The sequence below is a fragment of the Monodelphis domestica genome, chromosome 4 (genome assembly GCF_027887165.1).
Source record: "Monodelphis domestica isolate mMonDom1 chromosome 4, mMonDom1.pri, whole genome shotgun sequence".
Taxonomy (NCBI): domain Eukaryota; kingdom Metazoa; phylum Chordata; class Mammalia; order Didelphimorphia; family Didelphidae; genus Monodelphis; species Monodelphis domestica.
Window position 1 is genome coordinate 94,068,065 of NC_077230.1, and position 27,548 is coordinate 94,095,612.

The following is a 27,548-nucleotide window of genomic DNA, read 5'->3' on the forward strand; positions in this document are numbered from 1 at the left end:
AGGACTTTGTGGGTCTCTGAGTATTATTATGCAAATGTCAGCTATGGTTATGAGCCTGATTCCAGGTCCAGACTCAGCTGATTTGAAGGGAATAAGCACCCGAGTAAAGAGGGAAACCTCCAAAATTCAGGCCTTTCCCACTAAACCAGTGTAAGACCCCCTAAAAGGTGTTGAGCCACCAGAGACCCTCCCAAAACACTATTCCTTATGCAGGAAGGAAGGAATGCTGACAGATAGATCCTCCACCCCATCCCTCCCTATGCATCAGCATTCCCTCCTTCCTTCAGCTTCAGCCCAGCAGAGCTGTAACAGAGCCCAAGCCTTACTGAAAATGCAATGATCAGAGGACAGAAGGGGGGGAAAGAGGAGGAGGAGGAGGAGGAGGAGGGGGAGGGAGAGGAGGGGGAGGGGGAAGAGGAGGGGAGGGGGAAGGGGAGGGGGAGGGGGAATGTGAAGGGGGAGGGAACAGGGAAGAGGGAGAAGGTGGTTGAATGGGGATTGGGCAATCAGGAAGGACAAGCACTGTTAGGTCATTGATTCTGCTAACACAGCTCCTGTTCTTCTATAAAAGGGCCAGCAGAGCAGCTAAGGAGCCATCACAGAATCCCGGGGGTCATTCTGTGACAGAAGCCCCATCACCCCCTTGCTGCCAGGCCCAGCACCCACCCAGAAATGAGACTCACTTTCTTCACCTTCCTATCCTTCGGGATCCTGGGTAAGTGAGCCCTGGAGGGCAGGACAGTGAAAGGGCTTGTGGTAGGGGCCGGCTGGTGGGGGTCCTGGGGAACCCCATGACAACGCAGGAGGGGCGGGCAGCCTAGTTAGGAGGACCCTCCCCAGAGGCACATGGGAGGGGGCCAGAACCGCATCCCCATCCTTATCTTCAGACCCCAGCAGGAGGAGGGCTAGTCCCAGAGTCCAGCTGTCTGGAGATTCTGATCTGCTTTCATGAGATCCAGCAATGATCTAAATGTCTAAAGTTCTGTCCATGGCCCCCTCTGGGTCCTCCCAGCAATCCAGGAGACTCTTATGTCCCAGCTCAGAGAGGAGGACATGGAGGCTAAGGTGCCACCAGTAGACGCACAGTTAATAAGTGTCTGAGATAGAACTTCCACTCAGCTTTTCCTCATTCCAACACTGCCCTTCCATTGGCCACGGAAGCATTGTGGAAGTGGCAGGTGGTCTCTGAGGCCCGCAACTCCAAAGATGGTTTGGAGAGGGTGGGAGGAAGCACTTCCCAAGATCATTTTGTGAGGAGAACTTGATAGAAATCAGATTCCCTGGTCTATGCTCATCACAGAAATGTTCTATCAGCCACTCTAGGCCAGGCTCTGGGGGTCGAAATGCAGAAGCCCAGGCAGCTCCTGCCCTCATGGAACCCCCCAAGTTCGAACAGGGACACAGAGTCCCCGGGGAGGGAAGTGATTGCCTTGGAGGGCTCCATGAGGAGAATATTTTTGCCCTTTCTTTAAGCCCCAGGGCTGGCTTACCACCATGCCTGGCAGGCAAGCACACAGTAGGGGTTTAATACTCCTCATTGTTTAATAAAGCCTCATTGGCTTTATTTGGGAAACTACCAGGAGAGTAAGTTTCCCCAAACGTCCCTGCTTCCCAGGTACAAAAAGACTCCTCTTTTCTTGCATTAGTTTTACCTTTGCAATCAGCCAAATGGATGTTTAGCCCCAGATGTGATAGGAGAAATAGAAGATAGGGACAGGATAGGGACAAAAAGATAGAAGCTCCTGGGAGGCTGAGGAAAGCCTCAGAAACTGAACCCAGGTCATGCTGGGGGCAGGAAGACTCACCTTCCTGAGTTCAAATGTCATTTCAGACACACACTAGCTATGTGACCCTGGGCAAGTCACTTAACCCTATTGGCCTCAGTTTCCTCATCTGTCAAGTAAGCTGGAGATGGAAATGGCAAACTGCTCCAGTATCTCTGCCAAGAAAACCCCAAACAGGGTCACCAAGAGTGGATGCCACTGAAATAATATAACAAGGACATGAATTCTGAGGCCAGCTCCCAAGTCAACTCTGCTTCTTAGCAAAGCCTTAGAAAGGAATGTTTGTGCCTGAGGCAAGCCTTAGTCTAATGGGAAGGAGCAGCTCTACCCCACCAAGGGAGGAACCCAAGATCCTAAGCTGGGAAGGTGTCCCTCACCCATTGCTTCCAGGAAAGCTAGAGAGGAAGAGAGCAAAATTGGGAAGGGTGAGAGGGGATCTCGCCCTAACTGACCCTCATAGTAGCTTCCTAGTTTAATAAATTATTTTAGGTAATTAAGTTTTAAATTCTAGTGTTGAAGGACTACAACATAAAGACTATTGGAATAAAAGTCAAAGGACCTGAGTTCAAATCCTAGTTTTGCCACTTACTTCAAATATGCCCTTGGAAGTGGGGGTTAAGTCATTTCTCTGGAACTCAGTTTCCTCATCTATAAAATGAAGCTGTTGGAGTTAATTGCATTCAAAGTCTCTGAGGTCTAAATTACTGTGCAGGATATATGACACAAAAGATTAAGGTTGGGGGATAAGGAAACGCCTGAGTGGGAAGCAGTACCTGAGCCTAGTTATGAGACAAAGCCGAGATTTTAAGAGATGAAGGTGTGGAGGGGGGACATTCCAGGCAGGAGGGACAGCCTGTGCAGAAATGGAGAGATGGAACAGCATGTATATGAATGGCAAGAAGCCTACTTTGGCTCGAACATCAGGTGCTTGAAGGGAAGTAAAATTTAATAAGTCTAGAAAGGTGGGCAGCAGTTAGACCATGAAAAGGTTTGTTTATATGCTCAAGAAAGGAGGAGGAATCGTGCAGATCTTCCAGCTCTTCTAAGCCACCTTAGACATAACCCTTTCATTTTGCAGATGAAGACGCTGCAAAAAACTATTTAGAATTATGTGAGAACACTTCTCATGGAAGGAAAGAGAATGGGCGGGAACTATGGGATATTTCAATCCTTATTTAATGAACTGCCAGACTTTGTGTTTTGGTTTTCTGCATATTTGTAAAACATACTACGATTATACACACACACACACACACACACACACACACACACACACACACACATTTCCTGTAAACTGGTGCTTATGTTCCCTTGTTGTCATGTCTAACTCTTTTTGACCCCATTTGGGGTTTTATTGACAAAGATATTGGACTGGTTTTCCCTATTCTTCTCCAGCTCATTTTTCAGATGAAAAAACAGGCAAGCAGGATTAAGTGACTTATCCAGGGTCACATAGTTAGGAAGTGTTTGAGGCCAGATCCTGATTATACCCACCTATAATGGACAGACTCTTCCCTCCATTAAAGTCTTCCTCTGATATTTCATCTTGGCATGGAGGTGTACTTGGCTTCTCAAAGACAAAGTGAACTGAGGGCAAAACCTGGCAGTTCCTACGAAGTTAGGAAAGTTTCCATTATGGTTTCGGTGATGGACTCTGTGACTGCTGTCCTAGGACTGCAGATTTATAACTTTAGAGGTGGAAATGACCTTAGATAATACTATAACTGAAACAGATTTCAGTTTGAGTCTTATAAGGTATCTAGTCACTCATTTTACAGAGGCAAAAATTAAGGGGAGTTAATTAAATAACTTGCCCGGAGACACATAGGTTATAAGTAGCTGAGATGGGATTCGAACCTTTTTCTTCTAGCTCCAAATCAGGTGCTCTTTTTACTAACCCTTCAGTAAAACTAGATCAATGGCTAGCCAAGTTTGGAAAGACTAGAAGATAGCCAAAAAAAGAGAAATATTTTGTCATATATTATTATTATTCAGGCAGGACCACAGATCATAGCTATTCATGGGGTTTTCTTGGTATGGATACTGTATTGGTTTGTCATTTCCTTCTCCAGAGGAGCTTTTGTGAGGTAGTTGCTGGTTAAGTGACTTGCCCAAGGTCAAGAAGCTGGGAAGTGTCTGAGGCCATGTTTGAACTCAAGTCTTCCTGACTTCAGGTCTAGCACTCTATCCACTGAGTCACTTAGTTGGCTCCTAGGCATACAAAGTTTTAATGACTTGTCCAAGATCACACAGCCAAGAAGTGTCTGAGACTGGCTTTGAGTTCAAGTCTTCCTAATTCTACATGTAACATAACCAGACACATGAGGTGCCTCTCTTTTGCCATATAGGGAGGTATAAAAGGGGGAAAATGAAGGACCCCGTGCTCAGGAAACCATGGATAGTTAAAGGGCTGACTTATGTATCAACAAAGTTGATTCGACTTCTCTATAAGTCAGTTTCTTAACCTGGAGGTTGAAAATTAAAAAAAAACAACACAAGTTTGATAGGGTTGGCTTTGTAGGACTTAAATTAATATCTAGCAACTCCAAGGATTAATTTTACAAAGTTTATTAATAATCACTTGAAGTATGAGGAATAAAAAGGAAACAAGTAAAAAAAAACAAGCTAATTATTTAACAAAATTAAGACCACTTGACTTAAGTTCCCCTTGCCTATTTAAAAAGCCCTGACAGGAAGACAAGAGAGCGAGAGGTGGGTTACACCAAATTTATATCCTTCCTACATCAGCACATAAGGTGAGAGTGGGGTGCTGGGAATTATAGTTTTTAGAGTAACAGATTCTAATTACACAATTTCCTTTGTAATCTTATCTATTTTATTTTAAGCATTATACTGAAAGGCTTTATGAAAAATAGAATCATCAGCACTCACAAAACAGAGTTCCCCCATTAGAGTCACTGGGGTAGGGCAAGGAATTGTCTTTTCTATCCCTTGGTCCCTTCCCTACTAGGCTTAGTAGAAATGTGAATGGATGGAGAGAGGACTGGGAAATGTACCAGGAAATGAGCAGTGGTGGCCTGGATAATTGAGAGTGATGGCAGTCTCAGGGATGGCCTGTCTTCTGTTGTTACAGCTCAGGTTGGGTGGCTGGGCTCCTCTGTCTATTTGGTGGGGCCATCTTCCTCTCTTACATCCAAGTACAAGAGGTCTTGTCCTGCTCTGCTCCCTCACCTGCCCTGGGGCCTTCTATTCCTGAATTTCACAGGTCCTAAACTCATTCCCCTCTGGCTTTTCTCCTTTAGGGCTATGCCTGGCTACCACTGAACAACAAGTAAGATGGTGTGTCATATCAGAAAATGAACTGAAGAAATGTAATGAATTAAAAGAGGCCCTGAAGACCGTCAACGTTCCCAATTTAGCCTGTATCAAGAAAACCTCCCACATGGATTGTATCAAGGCCATCGCAGTAGGTTTCACATAGGCCCCCTCCTTCTTAGTAGTGTGGCGGGAGGAGAATGGAAGAATATTTCCCCTGCTCTCCCCAACACTCTTACCTTGTCTCATTATACTGGTAGCCCCCAGCCCCTTCCATGAGGGTCTCTAAGAAATTCTTAGTGCTCAGTAATTCTGGAAAAATGTTTTCCCAGCTTAAGAGGGGAGGAAGTAAGGGAGATACTTGGGACCAATCAATGTTGGCAAACCAGTTGTGTAAAAAATTAGAGAAGGGCAGAAAAGAAAATCCAGGGCAGAAAAAAATCCAGAAATAACAACTCTGAAGACAGTCCTATTATTAGTATTTATTATTATTATTTTTAACCCTTATCTTCCATCTTGGAATCAATACTGTGTATTAGTTCCAAGACAGAAGAGTGGTAAGGGTAGGAAATGGGGGTTAAGTGACTTGCCCCAGGGTCACACAGCTAGGAAGTATCTGAGGCCAGATTTGAACCTAGGACCTCCCGTCTCTAGGTCTAGCTCTCATTCACTGAGCTACTCAGCTGCTGCCCCAATTATTATTTTTTAAACCCTTAGAATTGATACTAAGTGTTGGTTCTAAGGCAGAAGAGTGGTTCCAAGTTCCAAGGCAATGGGGGTTAAGTAACATGTCCAGGGTCACCCAGCTAGGAAGTGTTTAAGGACAGATTTCAACTGAGGTCTTCAGGACTCCAGGCCCAGGGCTCTCTTCACCATGTCCACTGCAGGATAAAAGACAATGTAGCTTCATCAAGGTTTTTCTAGTTCTTAAATTCTATGCTTTCTTGGTAAACTAACCCTTACATGAATAAGAATTCAGAGGCAAAGGATGACATGGCTGTTTTCACTCATCCCTTTCAGGAAAATGAAGCTGATGCTCAGACTGTCGATGGTGGTTTGATCTACGAAGGAGGTCTTGTTCCCTATAATCTGAAACCCATCGTTGCTGAAGACTATGGCACTGAGTCATGTGAGTTCTCCCTAACTGACACATATTGGCTCTCAAGCCAGGAGATAGGATTGTGACAGCCCTTGGGATGTTGACCAGGTCAACCCCTGACAGTCCAGAGATTGAGGTTTGGGTTCTCACGAGAAGCCACTGATGGGTGAGAGATTGGGGCTCTTGCTTTGGGATAAAATGTCCAGAAATTCCTTGATTCTAGCAAAGGCCCTGATTTAAACAACTCTTCCTCTTCCCTTATACATTTCTAGCCCTTGAACTTATTTTCACTATGGGTGTCTGGCAGTGGAGAGTTCAAACCCATGGCAGAAGGGGCAGAGAAGAGAAAGAAAATCAATAATGGACATCATTCTGGTCTCAAACACTGAAGGCATTTTAGCTGGGAAAGTGCCTTAGAAGAGACTGTGGAGTTAATAACTGTAAAACACTAGGGCTTATTTTTGCCCACTCTGTTGTCTGAATGGGACCACTGGAAAAATTCCCAGCTTTTAATGGTTTGAAAAGGGGGCTCTGATTATTTCCTCTCATGCCAGGCAAGGAAGAGTTTTCTAATTCCCCTTTTTCCAGGATTGGAGATTCCCTGGCATCTCTCCACCTCTTAGAGGACTGGTGGAGAATACCACCTTTGCTTCTCATTGAGCATCTTCCTCTCTTCCATCTCTTAGAGGATTAGCGGAGAATGCCACCTGCTTGTCCTTTGCTTCTCACTGAGCATCTTCGTCTCTCTTCCATCTCTTATAGCTCCACTCTCCCAATACTTTGCTGTGGCTGTTGTGAAGAAGGGAACTGGTTTCCAATTCAGGGACCTCCAAGGGAAGAAGTCCTGTCACACCGGCCTGGGCAGGTCAGCCGGGTGGATCATGCCCGTGGGGACGATGTATGCCCTTGGCTTGTTGGACTGGAAAGGACCACCAGAACCTATTGAAGAAGGTAAGAAAGTCGTGGGGGCCAGCTGCACTGTTGGCGTTACTGGGGCTTTTGGTTTTTGCCTTTTTCCCCAGCCACATCTGCGATTTCATCAGGGGAATGATTTCTTGGAGGGAGCCCTTTTCTACAGTTCCTAGAGCCAGTTTATCTCATTCTGGCTTGGGGACTTTTCTCAGGAGCCAGGAGGTAGATGTGTGCTGGGCCAGAGTACTGGTTCAGCATTCACACCTGAAGGATGGGCCCAGGACTGATTGATAGGGATGCAAGTGCAATCATTGTGCTTGGAAGTAGATGTGGTTAAATCTTTACCTTCTCTCTTAGAATCAAAATAAATATAGTTCCTAAGGTAGAAGAGCAGTAAGGGCCGGACATTTGGAGTTAAAGGACTTGTCCAGGGTCATATGGCTAGTCAGGAAGTAAACTGACCCTCTTTGGACTCATTCCTCCAAAGTAAAAAGCAAACGGCCCAGACGGCTATTGATATGGTTTCTGGGAAGAGGGCGGGCCTGGGAATCCCTCTGGTGCTTCTATGTGTCTCCCACATGCCCTCTTTCTCTGTAGCTGTGGCCAAGCTGTTCTCCGGCAGCTGCGTTCCTTGTGCTCAGGAGAAGAATGCTAAACTGTGCTCTTTGTGCGCCGGGAAGGGCAGCGACAAGTGCGCCTGCTCCGACAGAGAACCTTACTTTGGCTACTCCGGAGCTTTCCAGTAAGTTGCACCTTCCCTACGCGGCAGCGAAGCGCCGGCTGTCAATAGCCTGCAACCTTTCCCAGCCCCTCTGATACTCTTGGCTTGCATCAATGGACTTCAACTCCCCTAAATTGGGGGAAAGTCCCCCCCACTCTGGCTCACAGTCTGGTCTACTGGAAAAAAAAAAAAGAGCTCTTTCTTCCCCGAGGGCCGGTATGAAACCTTCTATCATCCCTCCAATTCCCTCTCCTGTCTCTTCACCTCTGCTGGATTTCTGGACTTGGATAACTCCAAAAGAGAGTGAAGTTGACAAATTTGTGCAACTCTGCTTCACTTAAGTCCATTTCACTCCCAAGCCGTCGCCCTGTAATGTCATTAGTCTTCTTCAAAAATGAAGGATGATGACCCTGGGCAAGTCACTTGACCCCAGTGCCTAGCTAGTCCTGACCACTCTTCTGCCTTAGTGCCAAGATCGATTCCAAGTATTGATTCCAAGACAGAAGATAAGAGTTTAAAAACAAAAAGGTGAACAACAATATCTTTCTTTTTTAAACCCTTATATTCCATCTTAGAATCCATACTGTGTATTGGCTCCAAGGCTGAAGAGTGGTCAGGGCTAGACAATGGGGGTTAAGTGACTTGCCCAGGGTCACACAGCTGGGAAGTGTCTGAGGTCATATTTGAACCCAGGACCTCCTGTCTCCAGGCCTGGCTCTCCATCCACTGAGCCCCGCAGCTGCCCCCAGAATTAACTCTTAATGATGGGCTAGACTATATCCATTCTTGTGATTTTCCTTTTCCCTAGATGCCTGAAGTCTGGTACGGGTGATGTGGCTTTTGTCAAACACACAACTGTGTTAGGTAAGTGCCAGGGCGCTCCACGTATTGTAAGCATTGTACACAGCCGAACCTCAGTCTTGTTCTTTCTATTTCCTGCCCTTAGGTTCCTCCTTACAATCTCTTTCTGAAGAGAATAGAAGAAAAATTAGTTCATGATGGTTTTAAAGTTATTCCATTTACTGTCTATTGGAAGATAACTGGGGTTTCCCACACTGTCTTTTCAGGGTCTTCTTTCACTGATTATAGTATTATTTTTAGCCCTTACCTTCCATCTTAGAATCAATATTGGTTCCAAGGCAAAGATAGCAAGGGCTAGGCAGTGAGCGGTAAGTGACTTGACCCAGCTAGGAAGTGTCTAAATCCAGATTTGAACCCAGGACCTCCCATCTCTAGGCCTGGCCTGGCTCTCGATCCACTGAGCCACCCAGCTGCCCCCTCTTTCCCTGCTTATTAATGAACCCTTCCATCTACACCCCTACCTATGCCCTAATCCTTGTAGATGAATGTTATCCCCCTTGGTCCTTGGTCACTTTACCAGATTGTGATGTTCTACAGAGTAAGGACTATATAAAGTAGATAAAAAGATGAGATATAAAGTGGATCCCCTGAGACTCAACAGCAAGGGATGGGGGAGGAAGATTGTTTGGATATTGTGCCAAACAAGTAAAATGGTAAAGGACAATGGATTCCAGCCAGCAGTTCAAACCAGATTCCTCATGGGAAAGTCTGGTCCATCGGGAGAGCATCATCTCTTGTGCCCTTAGATCCAAGATTCTAGAAGCACAACAAGCTCTAGACCTCGTATGTGCCTAGAATTCTGATCCCCCTCGAGATTTTAGTTAGAGATTTCTTCTTCCTCCTGATCTTTTTCTTTAATTGGAAATATGTATCTCATTGAATACTCTGCATAGTGCTTTGCACCCAACAGGAGCTTCAGAAATGCTTCTTCTGTCTGAGATTGTTCTGCTTATTGTACTGACACTCTCTGACAGATACTCAGACACTCCTTCAGGAAAGCAGGCATTCACAGGGCATGGCTTCGTCTTTGGAACTCTGCTCATTTTTTGCTCTTTCTTGCAGAGAATCTTAAAACCGAGGATGAAAGAGACCAGTATGAGCTCCTGTGCCCTAATAACAGAAGGATGCCTGTGGACCAGTATAAAGACTGCAACGTGGCCAGGATCCCTGCTCATGCTGTTCTGGCCCGCAGTGTGAATGGCAAGGAAGAGCAGATCTGGGAGATGCTTTCCACTGCACAGGTATTGGTCACCTCTTCTTCTTTAAAAAAAAAAAGTTTGCCTTTATTTTATTCTTAGTTCCAAATTCTGTCCCTCCACCATAGAAAACTATAAATACGAAATCATAGAAAATCTTTCTGCATAAGCCATGTTCTGAGGCAGGGAGAAACAGAAAAAGAAAAGAGAAGGAAAAAACATATGGAGGTATCCCTTCTACATCTCTGCTTTTCCCATCAAATTTTGATATGTCATGGATCAGCATAAGAAATTAAATGGAAATTTGTGGGGGTGAGTTTTGAGGATGCTACAGACAACACACAAAAAGGTTGGCAGATGACACAAAAAAGTTTAGAAAGTCAGAAATGCATAAAATATGTATTGTATAATATCAACATATTTATATTTAATACACTATTTTTTAAAGTTAAATAAGTAAAAAGGTAAAATTTACAAAAAGAACCTGAAATCCAGCAGATGACACATAAATGTAGAGATATCTTAAAAAGTTTAGTAACTCAAAAATGTATAGAAGGTACTGTAAATACCCCATAAAAGAAAAAGAAAAAATTCAGGCTTCTTCTCTGTTATGAAGGGAGGGCCAGAAAAATGTGGGTTTAGGAGTATCATGTTGACAGCCATGTGAAGGATGTATTGGAAAGGAAAGAGAACTGAGACAGGGAGAACATTGAGGAGGCAACTGTAATAGGGACTGAAATAAGGTGATGGTGGCGATGTAGGGTAGAGGAGAGAAGGGGATGCGTGCGGGAGGAAGGATGGAGCTGGGACTGGAAAAGTTGGAGGTGGAGGGAGTGAGGAGCTGAAGATCACTCCAAAACTGTGAATTGGGGGGAGTGAAAGAATGAGAAATGGGAACATGGGACAAGACAATATAATGAGTTCTGGTTTTGAGTCTGAAACGACGATGGAATTATCCAATAGGCAACTGGTGAAAGAAACTGAGATGACACAAAATGTCAGAAAACAATGATTAAAAAATGATGTTTACACGTATTCTGGAAAAAATAGAATGATTTTTTAAAAAGAAGAAAGGAACCGATCCTGGAAAGCCAGAGAAACTGGGTCTGTTTATAGAAATTGAATATTGAGATGATGATTATGAGCGACAGAACAGAGGAGGTCACTCAATACAGGAGAGAACACCGAGAAGAGTTCATGAACGCTAGACTGCTTCCTTCCCCCCGTTAGCTTGTTTTCCTTCATGGTTCTCTTTTTCCTTGAATAGGAACATTTTGGCAAGGGCAAATCGGAGCAATTCAGTCTATTCAGCTCTCCTCACGGAAAAGACCTGCTTTTTAAGGACTCTACCAACCGGTTTCTGAAGGTCCCTGAGAAGATGGACTATGAGCTCTACCTGGGATACCAATACATCCAGGCTATTAAGCCTCTGAGAGGTAGGAGAGACTCTGGCCCGTGCCCAGGGGCCCAAGCTGTCAGCATATAGTGGGGGCTTGGGGGGGAGTTTGTGGGGGTCCCAGCATTCTGAGCTGCAGGCATCCTAAGACATCACCACACTTTTAGGTCTTTGGCCTTTTGAGAATCCCAACGCATTTTCTAAAAATCTGTGGCAATTGCTAAAGTGGAGAGACTGAGTCTCAGAGGTCTTAAGTGGCTTTCTCTGAAGGGTCTCCCACACGTCATGTTAGTCCAGATGGTTCTTAGTTGGCAGCACCTGAATCTGGTAGCCCATTATTGATTAATTGATTGGCAAACAAATCTTCCTAGCCATCGCAGTTCCAAGCCAACACCTCTAGGGAAGCACAGAATCAGAGAATGTCAAGGTAGAAGGAACCTTAGAGAGCATCTATTTGTTCCCCTGATTTTAAAGATTTGAAAAGCGAGGCCATTGAAGGAAAGTCATGAAGAGCCAGGTCCAATCAATGAATGAGGAAATATTTGGGAAATAAGCTGGCATATTTTGTTTTTGGTTTTTAAACATCCCCAATCCCTAGTACAGTGCCTGGCACACAGTAGGCATTTGATAAATACTTATTAATTACACTTGGGTGGCTAGGTGATATAGCTTCCTGAATTTAGACCCAGCCTCGGACACTTCCTAGTTGTGTGATCCTGGGCAAGTCATTTAACCCAGCTTGCCTCCATTTCTTCATCTGTAAAAATGATCTGGGGAAGGAAATGGCAAATCATACCAGGATCTTAGCTAAGAAAACCCCAAATATGGTTACAAAGAGTAAGACATGACAAATGACTGGACAACCACCATCACAGCAAAATATTACACTTGAGAAAAATATAATGGGGTTGGAGTTGGAGTGCAAATGGACCTAAAATGGAAAATAGCCTGTTCTAGGCATAAGAGGACCTAGATTCAAATCTTGCCTCTGATGCTTACTCCCTGCATGACCTTAGAGCAAATCATGTAACTTCTTTCTGCCTCCGTTTCTTCATCTGCAAAATGAAGGGGTTGGACAGATCTAGATCTGTGATTCTATGGTATGGTTGGAATTCCGATTCTCTTATTAACTGTGTGATCTTGGACATGCCACACAGCTGAATTAAATGGAGTCCTTGAAGTTCTTAACCTAGGCTTCATCTATTCCTAAGGGTCTGTGGATAAATTCAGGGAGTCCATGATCTTGGATAGGCCAAAAAAAAATTGCATCTTTATTTTGACTAACCTCTACCTGAAATTCAACATTCCCTTCAATTATTTAAAAGGATTACTCTGAGAAGTGGTCCGTAGGCTTCATCCAATCCACGACCCCCAAAGGGAGGAGTTATTCTAGTAGTAAAATGGGGGTGCTGCTACACCATGGGAATGTGTCCATCTAGTGGTGTGAGCTGCAGGCAGAAAATCCAGAAATTTAAGTTTGGTTTTGCTGTTGCCCTAGTTGAGATTCCCAGGGATCCTACTTTGCCTCTGAACCTGCCACCTCCCCATCTCCCCCATCTCCCCAAGAGAACGAGGCCACATTTGAACCCAGGATTTTCCATCTCCATACCTGGCTCTCTATCCACTAAGCCACCCAAGCTGCCTCCATAACCTCTTTTTAATGGCCAGAAGTTTTCAATTGATCAAGTCCACGCATGGCCCATTCTTCACTTATGACCTTAAGGATTGATTACCAAACTGACTTCTCTTTCCAGGTCATGCCCTAGACAAGATCCATCCCTTGGAAGACAAAAAGGTGAAATGGTGTACAGTAAGCAAAGAGGAAAAGGCCAAGTGTGATGAGTGGAGCGTGTTTAGTAATGGAGTCATCGCGTGTGAGGTGGGAGATAAAACTGAAGATTGCATTGTCAAGATAATGGTAGGTAGCTCCCATTTTGGCACAGCACCAGTGTTGGGGGTTCTTAAGCCAGAGCACCTGGGTTCTAGTTATGGACTTACGATTTACCAACTGTGTGATCCTGAACAAATTACATGGCTCACTGAGACTCGGGTTTCCTTGTTTATAAAACAAAGGGCTTGGACTGGGTGATACTGAAAATAACATCTAACTCTAACCTCCTATTATTCAGTGTAGGATTTTCCTAATAGAGGGGAAAGATCATAATAAATATTAACAATACCAATATTTCTTCAGAGTCTGGGCTTCTTTGTTAGGGAATTCTCCACTTGCCAGGAGCCAAGTGTATGGCTGTCATGACTTAGACAATCCATTCTGTCCCACCACTCCATGCCCAGGAACTCAGGAGAGCCATCAGGCAGGCTAATATGTGGAAAGCCTTTCAGTTCTCATGGGAATCTGCTACAGAAGAAAACCTGAGTCTTTATATACACTCCCGGTGTACTGTTAGCCCTGTGACATGGACAGAGATGATCTAAAGAATTTGTATTTTGTAGGTAGTGTTTGAAAACTTTACCCCCGGCTCAGTGAAAGTATGTTTTCTTTTATTGCTGTGCATCTACCATGGGGCAAACCATTTTTTTCTATGTATGTATATATTTTGCACATATATTATTTGTATACACATAACCAGAAGTGATCACAGCGGTGTAATAATCCTAAAATATCAAGGTTATTTAGGCTTTTCTATTTCAATATCTTTCTTGCCCAAATTCAGTACCTTCTCTCTCCTCTCACCTTCATCAAGGGAGGTGACTTATTTTTCTTCCCTCTCTAGTTATTGTCCACCAGAGTCTTGTCCTTCTCTGCATCAAGGATGACTTGACTTAGTATATATCATAAGTACCCCTATGCTAAAGAAATGGAGATTTTCTTGCAGTTAAAGATGTGTAGGCATAAAAAATGATATTTTAAATGGTCCTAGGTTCCCTCCTAGACCAGCATTGGTGAAGGTTTTCAAATTCTCATGCCCAGACTGCAATTTCAAGCTGCCTGTGATCCCCCTGCATTACCCCAATGAGCAGAGGAAGGAAGTGTTTACTTTGGGCAGCTGGACAGAGGGGTGAGACATGCAAGAAACATCCTCCAGCACTGTGGAGAGGGCTAACAGAGCAGCTCCTCCGTGCCAGTTCTGCATGTGTGCCAATACTTCACCAACACTGTCCTGGACTGTCTATTTGCTTAGTTTTTGATAAAATGAGGTGGTTGGATTAGATGACCCCAGAGGTCCCTTTCAGCTCTAGATCTCTGATGCCACCAGTCTTAGAAGTGACTTTAAAGATGAGGAACTGTCCAAGTGCAGGAGGGATGGTGGTATCAGAGCCTGCAGATGGCCAAGGTCAGTTGTGTAGCTGTCAGTGAAAGATAGTCTCCATCTCTCTGTGGATGTCTGCGGAGGGCAAGGGAAGAGAGTGGTGACTATGGAAAGTACAGTGCTAATGGAGCTAAAAATGACTATAACTACTGTGTATTTATGCTATTTCTATATATGTATAAATGCTTGGCACACTAGAAAGTATTTTTTATGCATATAAATTAATTTACTTAAATAGAAATAGTTACAGAGTAAGTTTAATTGGTTTCTCTGATGATGAATATTAGGCTTCTATATATATACACATACTTTAAAGTATGCTGAGAATTTTACATATGTTATCTCAAGTGAGCTTCACAACAATTCTATGACAAAGATGCTGCAGCTATTATAACTTCATTTTACAGATGAGGAAACTGAGGCTGAGAGAGATTACATGACCTAAACAAAAAAATTTCCTTTTACCTCTAGACTGACCACTTCAGACTCACCATTCAGTCAGAAAGACTTGAAACCAGTCTTTTAATTTTTTTAATACACATAGAGACAATTTTTGACATTTTCTGAATCAGATTCTCTCAAATTTGGATTTCTTACTTCTGGGCCAAGATCATAATGGATTTCATCCCCATACTGGCCAGTTAGCTTTATCCTGAAGACAAATATTCCACAGTCAAAGACCGTGTTCCTATATCCTGAAGTTCATAAATAAATACAGGTGGTCAGAGGAACCCTGGATGAGACTTTTAGAAAAAGCAGATAGCTTAGAATTCTTGGTAAGGAAAGAAAGTGGTGGTGTGCAACAATCAGAAAAATTGAGATGCAGACAATAGGACAGTTGACTTGGGTTTGAGACCTGACTAAAACTTTGCGATCAGCCATTTCTCTGGTCCTTAGTTTGCTTATCAATAAGATGGGAATAATCATTGTAAAACCCTGTAGTGCACAGGACTATTGTCAGGAAAATGCCTTGTAAATCATTAAAAGCTATCTAAAATGTGAACTATTATCCCCCTAATTATCTGCTGTATGAGACTGATATTCAGGGTAGTTTTCTTTTTCTTTTTTTAAATTTTATTTTAGAATATTTTCCCAAGGTTACAAGAATCATGTTCTTTCCCTTCCCTCCCCCCAACCCCTTTCCATAGCCAACACACAATTCCACTGGGTTTTACATGTGTCAGTGATTAAGACCTATTTCCATATTATTAATATTTGCACTGGAGTGATCATTTAGAGTTTGCATCTCCAGTCATATCCCCTCGACCCATGTGATCAAGCAGTTGTTTTTCTTCTGCATTTCTACTCCCACAGTTCTTTTTCTGGGTGTGGATAGCGTTCTTTCTCATATGTCCCTCTGAATAGTTCTGGATCATTGCATTGCTGCTAGTAGAGAAGTTCAGGGTAGTTTTCTAATATCCAACTTCCCCAGGTTCCTGTCTTTTCTAACTTTGTCTCCCCACTAATCCCTCCCCTCCCCCCCGCCCCAGTCCCTAGTCAGTCAGAACTGCCACCAAGACCTGATAGAGGGCTACTGGGTCAGATGGGTCAGGGAACACTCCGATATATTGAAAATTATCTGCTTTGCTACTATAGAAAGGAGAAGCTGATGCCATGAGCATGGATGGAGGATATGTCTATACTGCTGGCAAGTGTGGTCTGGTGCCTGTCCTGGTTGAGAACTACCGTAAGTAGAGGAAGATTTTCCCCTTATACTTGACTCTTTCTGGACTCTGGAGAAAAGATTTTGCATAGAACACTCACTAGGGTTTTTTAGGCTAAAGAAGGGTAGGAAATAGTTATTGAAGAGAGAAAAAAAGTATGACTAATGTTCTTAGGGAAACATTTAAAGTTCTGAGATTATTGAGACAGCTTACATTTGCCCTTATCATTTTTTCCTTTGTAAGAGTCAAAGATCAGATCTTCTAGCCATATTTCTGGGGGAGGGAGATTCTAATAAGCCCTGAAATGGTTAAAAGGCAAGAAGAAAGAGTCAATGTGGGCTTGAGTTATCCACAAACTTCATGTTGGGACCAAAACTAATGGCAAGTTAGCTGGAGGGATAAATTTTCATTTCTTCTTTTATTCTAAGTGTGGAGAACCAAAGATGTAATCCTTGATGGGATATCATTTATCTCATTGTAATGGGATAAGCACTTGTATTTAATGAGATAGGACACTTAGCGAATGGGGATGGAAGAGGTCTTACTCTTCTGCTGTCATCTTTATTCTTTCAGCACGGAACAAGAATGAGCCCATTGGACCTGACTGTGAGAACAGACCTGGTACTGGTGAGTCTGAATTGCTAATTCTAGGGGTGGAAGGAACGTTTCTGTTGTTCTAAAAAGCAAAACTCTAACGGAGCCCCAGCAGGTGAAATGGTAGAAATCAGGGTCAAATTTTTTTTTTAATGAAAAAAATCCATTTTTTCTCCTATTTAAAAGAAAAAGAGAGAGAAAAATCAATCCCCTAAGGTCAGTCAGAGTCCCCGGGGGGGATTGCACATGTCCTTATAGATTTTAGGTATGGAACAGTCCTGAGTCATGGTTCACTCTTCTTAGTCTGGTAGCAGGCTAAGAAGTAGATCAAACTTACATAACCATTTTTGCTTTGAGAAAAAAAAAATCAGTTCCTGCACTTTCAAGCAGTCAGGATCAAATGTCAAATGACTTTCTCATCTCCCAACTCTGAGATAGAAGATTCTCCTGGAGGTAGGAAGGAGACGCATTTCTGATCCCACATACGCTCGTGCACACGCACATACACAGTCTCTCCATATATATATGATAGATCTGTGTGTACATGTATGTATACATATATAAATGAGAGGGAAATATAAATGATATATGTTAGCTAAGTGGGGATGCAGTCAGAAAATGTATTTCTATATTAGTCATGTGAAAGAAAAAATAAATAAAAATAAACAAACCACATAAAAAAGTGAAAAATAGCCATTTGATTGCCATTCAGACTTCTTTAGTTCTTTTTCTGGAGGCGGAGAGCATTTTTCATCTGAAGTCCTTGGGCATTGTTTTGGATCATATTGCTGAGAATAGCTAAGTCATCCACAGAACAATATATATTAATAGGTCAAAGTAAACATAAACAGAAAGTGTCCTCCTCTCCCTTTGATTTTTGAGTCGAGGTAGGATGGTCACTCCTTGGGGACACTGTAGTAGGGATTCTTGCTCATGTGTCCTTTGGACTGAATGGCCTGTGTTCTGAGAATCCTAGATTCTGTGACATACTACTACTGCTCCCACCAACCCCAGGGTAATAACTGACACTGACAGAACACTTAGCAGCTTATGAGGCACATGATATATTTTATTTGTGATTCCTTGAAAACCAAGGGGATTCTTTACACTTCCATGAAACACCAAGTCCTAGCCATTGGCAAGAGGAGCCTGAGATGAGGTTGATTCCTTTTTAGTACCAGCACTTAGCACAGCATTGCAAAAATATATTTATTTTCCCCCCATGAAATGCAAAAAATTTTTCAACACTCATTTTCCAAAATTTAGACTTCAAAATATTTTCCTCTCCCCCTTCCCTAAGACAGCAAACAAATTAATCTAGGCTATATATGGGTGATCATGGAAAATATTTCCAAATTGGTCACAGCATAGCATTTTTTGAGGACTGCAAAAGACTTTAAGAAGTCATAGAACCATGGAATCTTGCAATTGGGGGGTCGGTCCCTTCAAATGACTGTCCCTTTCCTGAGCAGAGTTACTTCTACATGCAACCCACTTTGCAGGTGAGAACCTTCATACCCAGAAAGATAAAGTAACTTAATTTCTTCCTTCCTTCCTTCCTTCCTTCCTTCCTTCCTTCCTTCCTTCCTTCCTTCCTTCCTTCCTTCCCTCCTTCCCTCCTTCCTTCCCTCCTTCCTTCCTTCCTTCCTTCCTTCCTTCCTTCCTTCCTTCCTTCCTTCCTTCCTTCCTTCCTTTCTTCCTTTCTTCCTTTCTTCCTTCCTTCCTTCCTTCCTTCCTTCCTTTCTTTCTTTCTTTCTTTCTTTCTTTCTTTCTTTCTTTCTTTCTTTCTTTCTTTCTTTCTTTCTTTCTTTCTTTCTTTCTTTCTTTCTTTCTTTCTTTCTTTCTTTCTTTCTTTCTTTCTTTCTTTCTTTCTTTCTTTCTTTCTTTCTTTCTTTCTTTCTTTCTTTCTTTCTCATAATGCTCCCTTTTGCTTTTCTGCTTGTTTTTCTCAAGGCTATTACGCTGTGGCTGTTGTTAAGAAGACAGATGCTGATCTCACATGGGATACGCTGAAGGGCAAGAAATCCTGCCACACGGCCGTTGACAGAACTGCTGGCTGGAACATCCCTATGGGCCTGATCTACAACAAAACTCTTTCCTGTGAATTTGGTAAGCTGGTCCTCCCTGACTTCCTCTAGTAGTTAGAGACTTGGGGAAAGTTGCATTGTGCAATCCCTCATTCCTCTGAAGGCCAGGGAGCCCTGAACATTCTCCACCAATGGAATCAGGTTAAAAGAGATGTCCAGGGAAGAAGAAGCCGCCAAAGGGTAGTGATGGGTGATGGAGGGGGTTTAAGAATTGACTATCTATAGATGAACCTTGCACTTTTTTTTTTATCACTTTTTCTCTTTATAGGCATACCTGCCCATACATAGCCTACTCAGTCCTTGAATTGAAATAAATCAAAGGTTTAATTTTGAAATAAATTTGATATATTGACGTGTTCACTTAAATGAAGCAATTATTTCAAATGTCAAATTATTGTTTGAAATAGAGATTTTTAACATGGAAAGAAAAGGCAAGGGGGCAGCTAGGCATCTCAGTGAATTGAGAGCTGGGTTCAAAACTGACCTCAGACACTTCCTAGCTGTGTGACCCTGGGCAAGTCACTTAACCCCTATTGCCTCACCATTCCCTCTCTTCTGCCTTGGAACCAATTTACACTTTTGATTCTAAGATGTAAGGTAAGGTTTTAACAAAAAGGAAGTAAAGGCAAGTACTCTTGCATTGACTCAGGTAGAAATGACTGTCTTTCCTCTATGCAGATAAATACTTTGAAAAATCCTGTGCTCCTGGTGCTGTCGAGACTTCCAATCTCTGTGCCTTATGTATTGGCAGTCCAAATTCACAGAATATGAATAAGTGCGCTCCTAACAGCAAAGAAACCTACTATGGCTACAATGGGGCTTTTAGGTAAGCATCTTGACTCTAACCCCATTAATAATACCTCAGGCGCCAACAGTCTCTTCCCCTTTTTTTCTTTTTCTAAAAACCCTTATTTTCTGTCTTTGTAACAACTCTAAGACAGAAGGGCAAAGGCTAGGCAATTGGGGTTGCAGGGTTTACTTGTCCAGGGTCACAAAGGTAGGAAGTATCTGAGGCCAGATTTGAGTCCAGGCCATCTGGACCCCAAGCCTGGCACTCTAGCCACGATGCCACCCAACTGCCCTTGTTGTTGTTTTCCCAACAGACTGGTGATCTGTCAGTAGTGTGACCTCTCAGTTGGAGTGAAGGCAGTATAGTTTAGAAGCTGGATAGCTAAATGAGAAGGCAACATTGCAAAGAGTACTGGTTCTGGAGCCAGAGGCCCCTTTTTCCCCCACATTCACCATCTTACACTGTGTGATGTGCCTCAGTTTGCTCATCTGTAAAAAATAAATGTTGGGCTAAAAGGCTTCTGAGGGCATTCTAGACCTTTGCCTCTTTTATCCTCATAGAATGAATATCTGCCAGGGAAACTAGATGGCACAGTGGATGGAGAGCCAGGTCTGGAGTTGGGAAGACCTGGGTTCAAATGTGGCCTCAGATACTTCCTAACTCGGTGATTCTGGAAAGCCACATAATCCAGTTTGCTTAGCTCTTGCCCATCTGTCCTAGACTGGTTACTAAGGGTTTAAAAAAAAAAAGAATGATTAAATCTCAGAATTGGAAGGCAACTTAGTTCGTGGTCATCTAATTCAATTTATATCCAAGAAAGAATTCTTTTTATGCCATCCAAAAGATGAAGTGATAGGCAGTTTATCTCCTTGAAGAATTCTCATTTATGGGATTGCTCTAATGATCAGAACATTTTTACTTATATTAAAACCATCTCTGCTTCTTTCTCATGAAGTTCAGTCTTTCTTCCACAATAACAACCCTTCAAATACTTAAATTTAGCCATCAGGTCAACATCTTTTTTTCCAGGTGAAACATTCCTAGTTTTTAAACTCATTCATTTATGCTACGGTTTTGAGCCCTCTCAATAAGATAGTTTGCTACTCCCCAACTCCCTTCCCAGATGTGTTACAGCTTCTCAGTGTTCTTTCTAATCTCGGGCACCTAGAACTGAACAAAATACTCCCAAAGTGGTCAGATTCAGGCAGGGCACAACAGGACCAACCTGTCCTTCATTCTAGATCTGATCCGCGTCTCTCAGTGCAGCCCTGAGATAGTGTTAGATTTTTTTCAGCTATCATATCACCTTGCTTAACCTAAAGATTTCACATCTAGTAACATAGTCCACACTAAATTGTACTGAAGATAATTTAATTCATCTAGGATGTTTCTGCAAAAAAAGCTCTTGGAATTACAGATTCATTTAAAAAAAAAAACTCACCTTCTGTCTTAGAATCAATACTATGTATTGGTTCTGTAATATTTATTGGGAAATGAAAGGGATTGGAAAAATGGGGAATTTGGGAGGTGCTAGTCCCAAGACCCACCTGCCACTCCCAGTTGCCCCTTCCCCCACAAACTGTCAGTCTTGTTTCCTTTCCACACTTCTCATTCTCACCCCCTTTTCCCTACCGCTCCCATTACTGGCTTATGTAAGACAAGAAAAGGGAAACTGCTGTGAATCATCTCACAAAAAAGTACTATCACACTCAAGATCTTTCCAAATTTTTACGAATACTTCTAGATAACAAACAATTCTGCCTTTTTCATCAAATAGTTTATAATCCTGTTAGATTTGGGAATAAAAGTGCTTGGATAATAGAAGTTTAAAATTTTTGGGGGCAGCTGGGTAGCTCAGTGGATTGAGAGTCAGGCCTAGAGATTGGGAGCTCCTGGGTTCAAATCTGGCCTCAGATCCTTCCTAGCTGTGTGACCCTGGGCAAGTCACTTAACCCCCATTGCCTAGTCCTTACCATTCTTCTATCTTGGAACCAATACACAGTATTGATTCCAAGACAGTACTTGGTATCATTAGTAGTTGGAATCAAAATTTTTGTTTTAGACATCTAATAGACAGACTCCATTAAAAGTGGAAGTAAAGTTTTCTGTCACTGCTAAAATTATACAAGGATAATTCTCTTACTCCAACAAAATGAATGGAAATATTTTTCTTTTCTATCCTGTTGCCCAGGGATGGATTGTAAATTGCATTATTGAAGATGAACAAAGGAAAGATTATGAATATAGTGGTTTTGGCATAGCATGTCAGAAAGGGCACAGGTTCTGTAGTCAGAGGGTCTTTATTCAAATCCTGTCTCTATTGATTTCTTGGGCAAGGCACTTAAGCTTTCCTGAGTCTCAGTTTCCTTATCCATAAACTGAAGAGATTACATTAGTTGACCTCTAAGATTCCTCCAGCTCTAAAGCCTTCAATCCTATAAAGAAAGGTATGTGACTCTGAAAAAGACTTATTTTCAAGAAAGAGGATCTGAATGATGACTTGCTTTTGATCTGACTGTGTCTCATCTTTTGTAGATGCCTGGTTGAGGGAGGTGGAGATGTTGCCTTCGTGAAAGAAAGTATTGCCCTGGAGAATACAGATGGTATGTGATTAACTATATATTTTAAAAACCTTTGCCTTCTCTCTTAGAATGAATTCTGAGCACTAAGGGCTAGGCAAGGGGGGTTAAGAGACTTGCCCAGGGTCACATAGTTAGAAAGTATCTGATTTGAACTGAGGAAATCCCATCTCCAGGGCTGGTGCCCTATCTCCTGTGCTACCTAGCTGCCCCAAATTAACTGTATTTTTGATGGCTCACATAATCTTATTTTCCAGTGGGTAAGCACCCTTGATGAAAGTGAGTTAGAAATTCTGATAACTTCTGGGCTCCAGGTAGGATTTTACTCCAGTGAACCATTGAGTCTTTCCCATTTATAAGACAGGACTGAGGGTGGTCAGTTTAGTTCAACAAATATTGACTGTACATATGGTATGCAGAGCACTAGGCTAGGGAAGCAGTGATCTATACTGGAAAGAGGCACCAGTTATTTACTTAGATCCCTCTGAACTTTGATATTCAATTATGTGTAAAGTACTTATTCAGCGCTTTGAGGAAGATAATTTTGGGAGCTGATGGGAGGATGGACTGGTGTGGGGACAGACGAGTGGCATGATGAGTTCAGTTTGGGACATGTTGAATTTAAGGGGTTTATAGGACATGAAATTGAAGAAGGCCACTAAAGATTCAAACCTGGAGGTCAGCAGAGAGGGTAGGGCTGGATAAGGAAATTTGAAGATCATCGGCATAGAGGTGATCATTGAATCTATGGGAGCGGATGAAAGAAGAGGGGTCAGGACAGAATCCTATAGGATACATGAAGTTAGAGGATATGGCCTGGATGATCCCACAAAGGAAACTGAGGAGATAGGAAGGAGGAGAATGTCATGAAAACCAAGAGAGAAGGAAGTATCAAAGAGAAGAGGGTGAATAACAGTGTCAAAGGCTGCTGAAATATCAGGAATGATGAGAATTGAGAAAAGGCAATAATGGCTTTCTAGAGAACAGTTTTGGTTGAATAAAATTAGGAGTTAGACCATAAAGAGTTAAGGAGAGAGGGGGAGGAAAAGAAACGAAGGCATCTATAGCAGATGGCTTTCTCAAGGAGTTTAGCCACAAAAGACAGGAGAGATGGGATGACAGCTAGCAAGGATGACTGGATGAAGTGAGATTTTTTTGGAGGATGGAAGAAACCTGGGCATGTTTCAGGCAGCTGAATAGCAGCCAGTTGACAGGGCGAGACTGAAAATTAGTGAGAGAGTGGAGATGTTAAAGGGGGGAATCCACTAGAGAAGACAGGATGGAAGAGAATTATTTTATATGTAGAAAATTTTGCTTGGCAAGGAGAAAGAGGCCAGTTCTTCAGGTGAGTCAAGGTAGAAGAAGAAGCAGGAGGCATCTGAGTGATATGACTGGGGATATGAAAAGGAGCTATTGGCTAATGGAAAAAGAAGTGGTTAGAAGACTTAGATCCAACTCTGACATTGACTACCTAGGTGATGTTGGACAAGCCTCCATATGAATAATAAGAGTGGAATGGATGACCTCTAGGGTCCCTCCAAGCTCTAAGTCCATGATCCTTTCAACCATTCATCTTCCCACATATAATAGATTCTTGAATATTCATTCTTTACTTAACACTAACTGATAGAAGCAGAAATGCATATTTAATCATTTTGTTTTCCTTTTTTTATTGGGACCAGTGATTCCATCCATGGGGAAAGTCCCACCAGTGCAGATCCTTTCCTGACATGACCACTGACAGGCTAATTGCTTTACCCAGTCACACCATCCAAATATTTCAGAAGTGGCATTTTAGGCCCAGGGAATCTTGATTCCTAATAATAATAACAATGTCAATAATTATAATGAAAGCTAGCATTTATTTTGCATTTTAACCACCAAATATCTGGTGTAGATAATTGTTGTTGGGTTGTTTTCATCATGTCTGACTCTTTGTGACCCCCATTTGGGGTTTTCTTGGCAAAGATGCTAGAGTAGTTTGCCATTTCTTCATCCAGCTCATTTTATAGATAAGGAACTGAGGCAAATGGGGTAAAGTGACTTGCCCAGGGTCACATAACTAATAAGTGTCTGAAGTCAGATTTGAACTCATGAAGATGAGTTTTCTTGACTTCAGGCCCAGCATTCTATCTATTGTACCACCTTATCTTTCCTTTAGACATTTAGTGCTATAAAATTCAAAGGTCAGTGTGGACTGGGGCTCTATCACAGATGAGTCTGAGAATGGATGGTTAAGAATTGGACAGACAGTGAGGTGGTTCAGTGGTTAGAAAGCCAGGTCTGGAGATAGTTCTTGGATTCAAGTCTGAACCCAGTACATAGTCTTGATTCTAAGATGGAAGGTAATGGTTTGAAAAAGGAATTGGATGGGGAAAGAGGAAGGAAATGAGACAAAGGAGAGACACCATGACAGAGTAGAAAGAGCACTGGACCTGGAGTCAGAGACCCTGGGTTTTTACATCCCAGTTCTCATGATGACTGCCTTTTGGACTTTGTACTGTTTCCCTGGGTCTTAGTTTCCTTATCTGTTAAATGAGAGAGTTGGTTTAGATAGCCTTTGACACCACCTCCAGCTCTTAAGTCTCCCTGTAATTTATTCCCTAGAGAGGTAACAGTAGGAATTGTAGGAGGGAGGTGCAAAAGCACAAAGTCTATACAGGAGCTCATAAAGGAATAGTGGGAGACTACAACAGTCCCTGCCAAACTTGAAGACTTGCTAGTCAAACAGAGGTAGCTGACCATTTGCATGTGAGTCAAAACCATTTGAATGAATGAAAGAATTCTCCTAGGGACTGAAGGAACATAGATTTTGGTTATCTAATCCTTCTCCTTCACTTAACTGATTTGGAAACAGGCTCAGAGGAGTTTTACATCATGCCCAAGATCACAGAGGTTATTATTGCACATAGTACGGTCAGGATTTGAATCTGGATTTCCAGTCCAGAACACTTCCCACTGTATATCATTTTCCTTCTAGATGCATGACAAGGGATAGATAAAAAATGAAAAGACTGATGACTAAATCCATGCTCTTACAATGAGTGTGCATAAGTACACAGACATAACTATTCATTGAAAGTTTGTGAATCAGTTTCCAAAAGTGACTCCCCAAAAGAATTTTATCCCCAAGGGGAATTTGGCCAATGAGGTATAGAGGCTAGTGCTTGATGTTGGGGAAAGTAACCAGAAGATTCAGTTTTTTTTTCTTTATTAATATGAAGAGATATTTGGAAACAGAAAAACAGATTTTAATTTGGAAGAAAAGATGTTCTCTTTGGTCTCAAAACCAGTGATTTGGTTTGACCTTCAGGAAAATGCAAGATGAGTGGTGTTGGTCAAGAGAGGAGGTCAAATTCTACTCCCGGGAGTCAGTAGACTTTTTCTTCTTTCCCTACATATTATAATTCTTAAAAAGCAGTAAATTCAATCCATATGTTCTTATACAGCTGATGGCCTAGGGATGAATGATGAACTGAAATCAAAATAGTTACTACCCTCACACGTCATCTTTATTCTCTTTTCAGGAAAGAACACAGAGGACTGGGCGGCAAACCTGAAGAGTGACGACTTTAGGTTGTTATGTTTAGATGGAACTCAGAAGGAGGTGACTAAATATGAGATTTGTCATCTGGCTAAGGCACCAAATCACGCTGTTGTTTCGCGGAGAGATAAGGCAGAGCTTGTCCGCGAGGTGCTATTGGGCCAACAGGTCTGTATAATTCAGGGTCTGCCATCCCTTTTCTTACTTAACTGGAGTCCAATGAAAATTAAAATAAAATTAACTAAATTAAATGGAATCAAATCCATCAAATTAAAAGGACCCAGAGCCCAGTCACCTTATCATGCTTCTACTCGAATCTGGAAGCAGGTTATTGATCACAGCCATGTGTTAATGCTATTGCTTTGTCCGGAGCCTTGATGTAAACAGAAAGGAAGGACATACAAGTGCCCAGCGTGATTCTCTGAGTGAGCTTTCTGGCTCAAGAACAGAGACGTATGAAGTTTTTCAGCCTCTATTTCTTGCTGAGCTTGTTGGGAGACTCTGGGGAGTTTGCCTATACCCAGCCGAGCTCCTTTATTTCTCTGTTTCAGAGAGGTGAGAGTGATAGTGTGGCTTGATTATTGGATGCCCTGGGCATAGATTGTGATGAAAAATATTTGGTTTTGTCCTTGTCGATGCGCTGCTTAAGTAATCTCTGAGCTTAGCCCAGAACTTAGCCCAGCACTGGGTACTGTGAATAAAGACCCAGCCTTCAACTCAAGACGTCACAGGAATGACAACCAATGAGCGAGTGAGGGAAGGCCTTTACTTGCACACTGGTGGAACAGGGAGCTGCCTAATTGATTGGAGGAAGATCCTGAAAAGTCCCTCGACTTTCGAAAGATCCCTGCACCACGTGCATGGTGATCCTGCCATGGATTCCTTTAGATATGGGCATTTTGCCTCTAGGAATGCCTTTTAGAATTTCCCCTAAGTCAGGCAATGCATGAAGCAGGAATCCTGCAGCAATCCAGAAGACGGTAGTGTGTGGCTGTCAAAATAAGGCTGGAAGGAGAAGGGACAGAGGACACGTAGGTTTGGATGGATGGCGGAGGTGGTGTTGGTAGTGTTAGGAAGGGGAAATGTTGACAAGGTAAAGGGAAAGGTGCCAGAGGTTCATTGGGATTGCTTTGAAGCTTCCCTCAAGGCTGATTCTGAGCAAACACCATTTTTTGCCATTTCTCCACGGATGCCTGCTGATTGTATGTCTATTTCTTTGATCCAGAGACGTTTTGGAACCTACGGAGATGAAAAAGATTCATTTAGTCTCCTCCCCAAAACGAAAAACCTCCTGTTCAAGGATAACACCGAGTGCTTGGCAAAACTCCCAGATGATATTACCTATGAAAAATTCTTAGGATCAGAATATGTCACAGCTGTTGGTTCTCTGAAGAAATGCTCGAATTCTGGTAAGTAGAAAGAAACCACACTGGGGAAACGGAACAACAATCAAATGAATTTTAAAAAAAGCCAGTGCTTTCTGTTTTAGTGTCGATTCCAAAGCAGAAGAGTGATAAGGGCTAGGCAATTGGGGTTAAGTGACTTGCCTAGATTCATACAGCTAGGAAGGGTCTGAGGCCAGATTTGAAACCAGGTCCTCCTATCTCCGAGCCAGGATCTTTATCCACTGAGCCACTATCTGCCCCAAGATAATATTTGTAAAGGGCTTAATATAATGTCTGGCACACAGTAGTCACTTAATAAATGTTTATTGCCTCCCCTTTGTAGAGAAAAACTAGAGAGGAAAGTAGAGGGACATAAGAGGGAGGCTTC

At 42.5% G+C, this 27,548-nt stretch overlaps 1 protein-coding gene across 1 annotated transcript in view; it reads left to right on the forward strand.

Annotated features, from left to right (window-relative positions):
- Positions 1–558: 558 nt before the first annotated feature.
- LOC100015908 (lactotransferrin) overlaps positions 559–27,548 on the forward strand; it is a 28,175-nt gene continuing 1,185 nt past the window's right edge. Inside the window, exons 1-16 of the mRNA XM_001364547.4 lie at positions 559–715; positions 5,048–5,211; positions 6,081–6,189; positions 6,922–7,110; positions 7,669–7,813; positions 8,601–8,656; positions 9,716–9,894; positions 11,117–11,285; positions 13,000–13,163; positions 16,114–16,204; positions 16,755–16,808; positions 18,729–18,884; positions 19,541–19,688; positions 22,188–22,255; positions 25,759–25,943; positions 27,001–27,184. Coding sequence (XP_001364584.2) covers positions 673–715; positions 5,048–5,211; positions 6,081–6,189; positions 6,922–7,110; positions 7,669–7,813; positions 8,601–8,656; positions 9,716–9,894; positions 11,117–11,285; positions 13,000–13,163; positions 16,114–16,204; positions 16,755–16,808; positions 18,729–18,884; positions 19,541–19,688; positions 22,188–22,255; positions 25,759–25,943; positions 27,001–27,184 — 2,104 coding nt within the window. The 5' untranslated portion in view covers positions 559–672. The remainder of the gene's footprint in view (positions 716–5,047; positions 5,212–6,080; positions 6,190–6,921; positions 7,111–7,668; positions 7,814–8,600; positions 8,657–9,715; positions 9,895–11,116; positions 11,286–12,999; positions 13,164–16,113; positions 16,205–16,754; positions 16,809–18,728; positions 18,885–19,540; positions 19,689–22,187; positions 22,256–25,758; positions 25,944–27,000; positions 27,185–27,548) is intronic.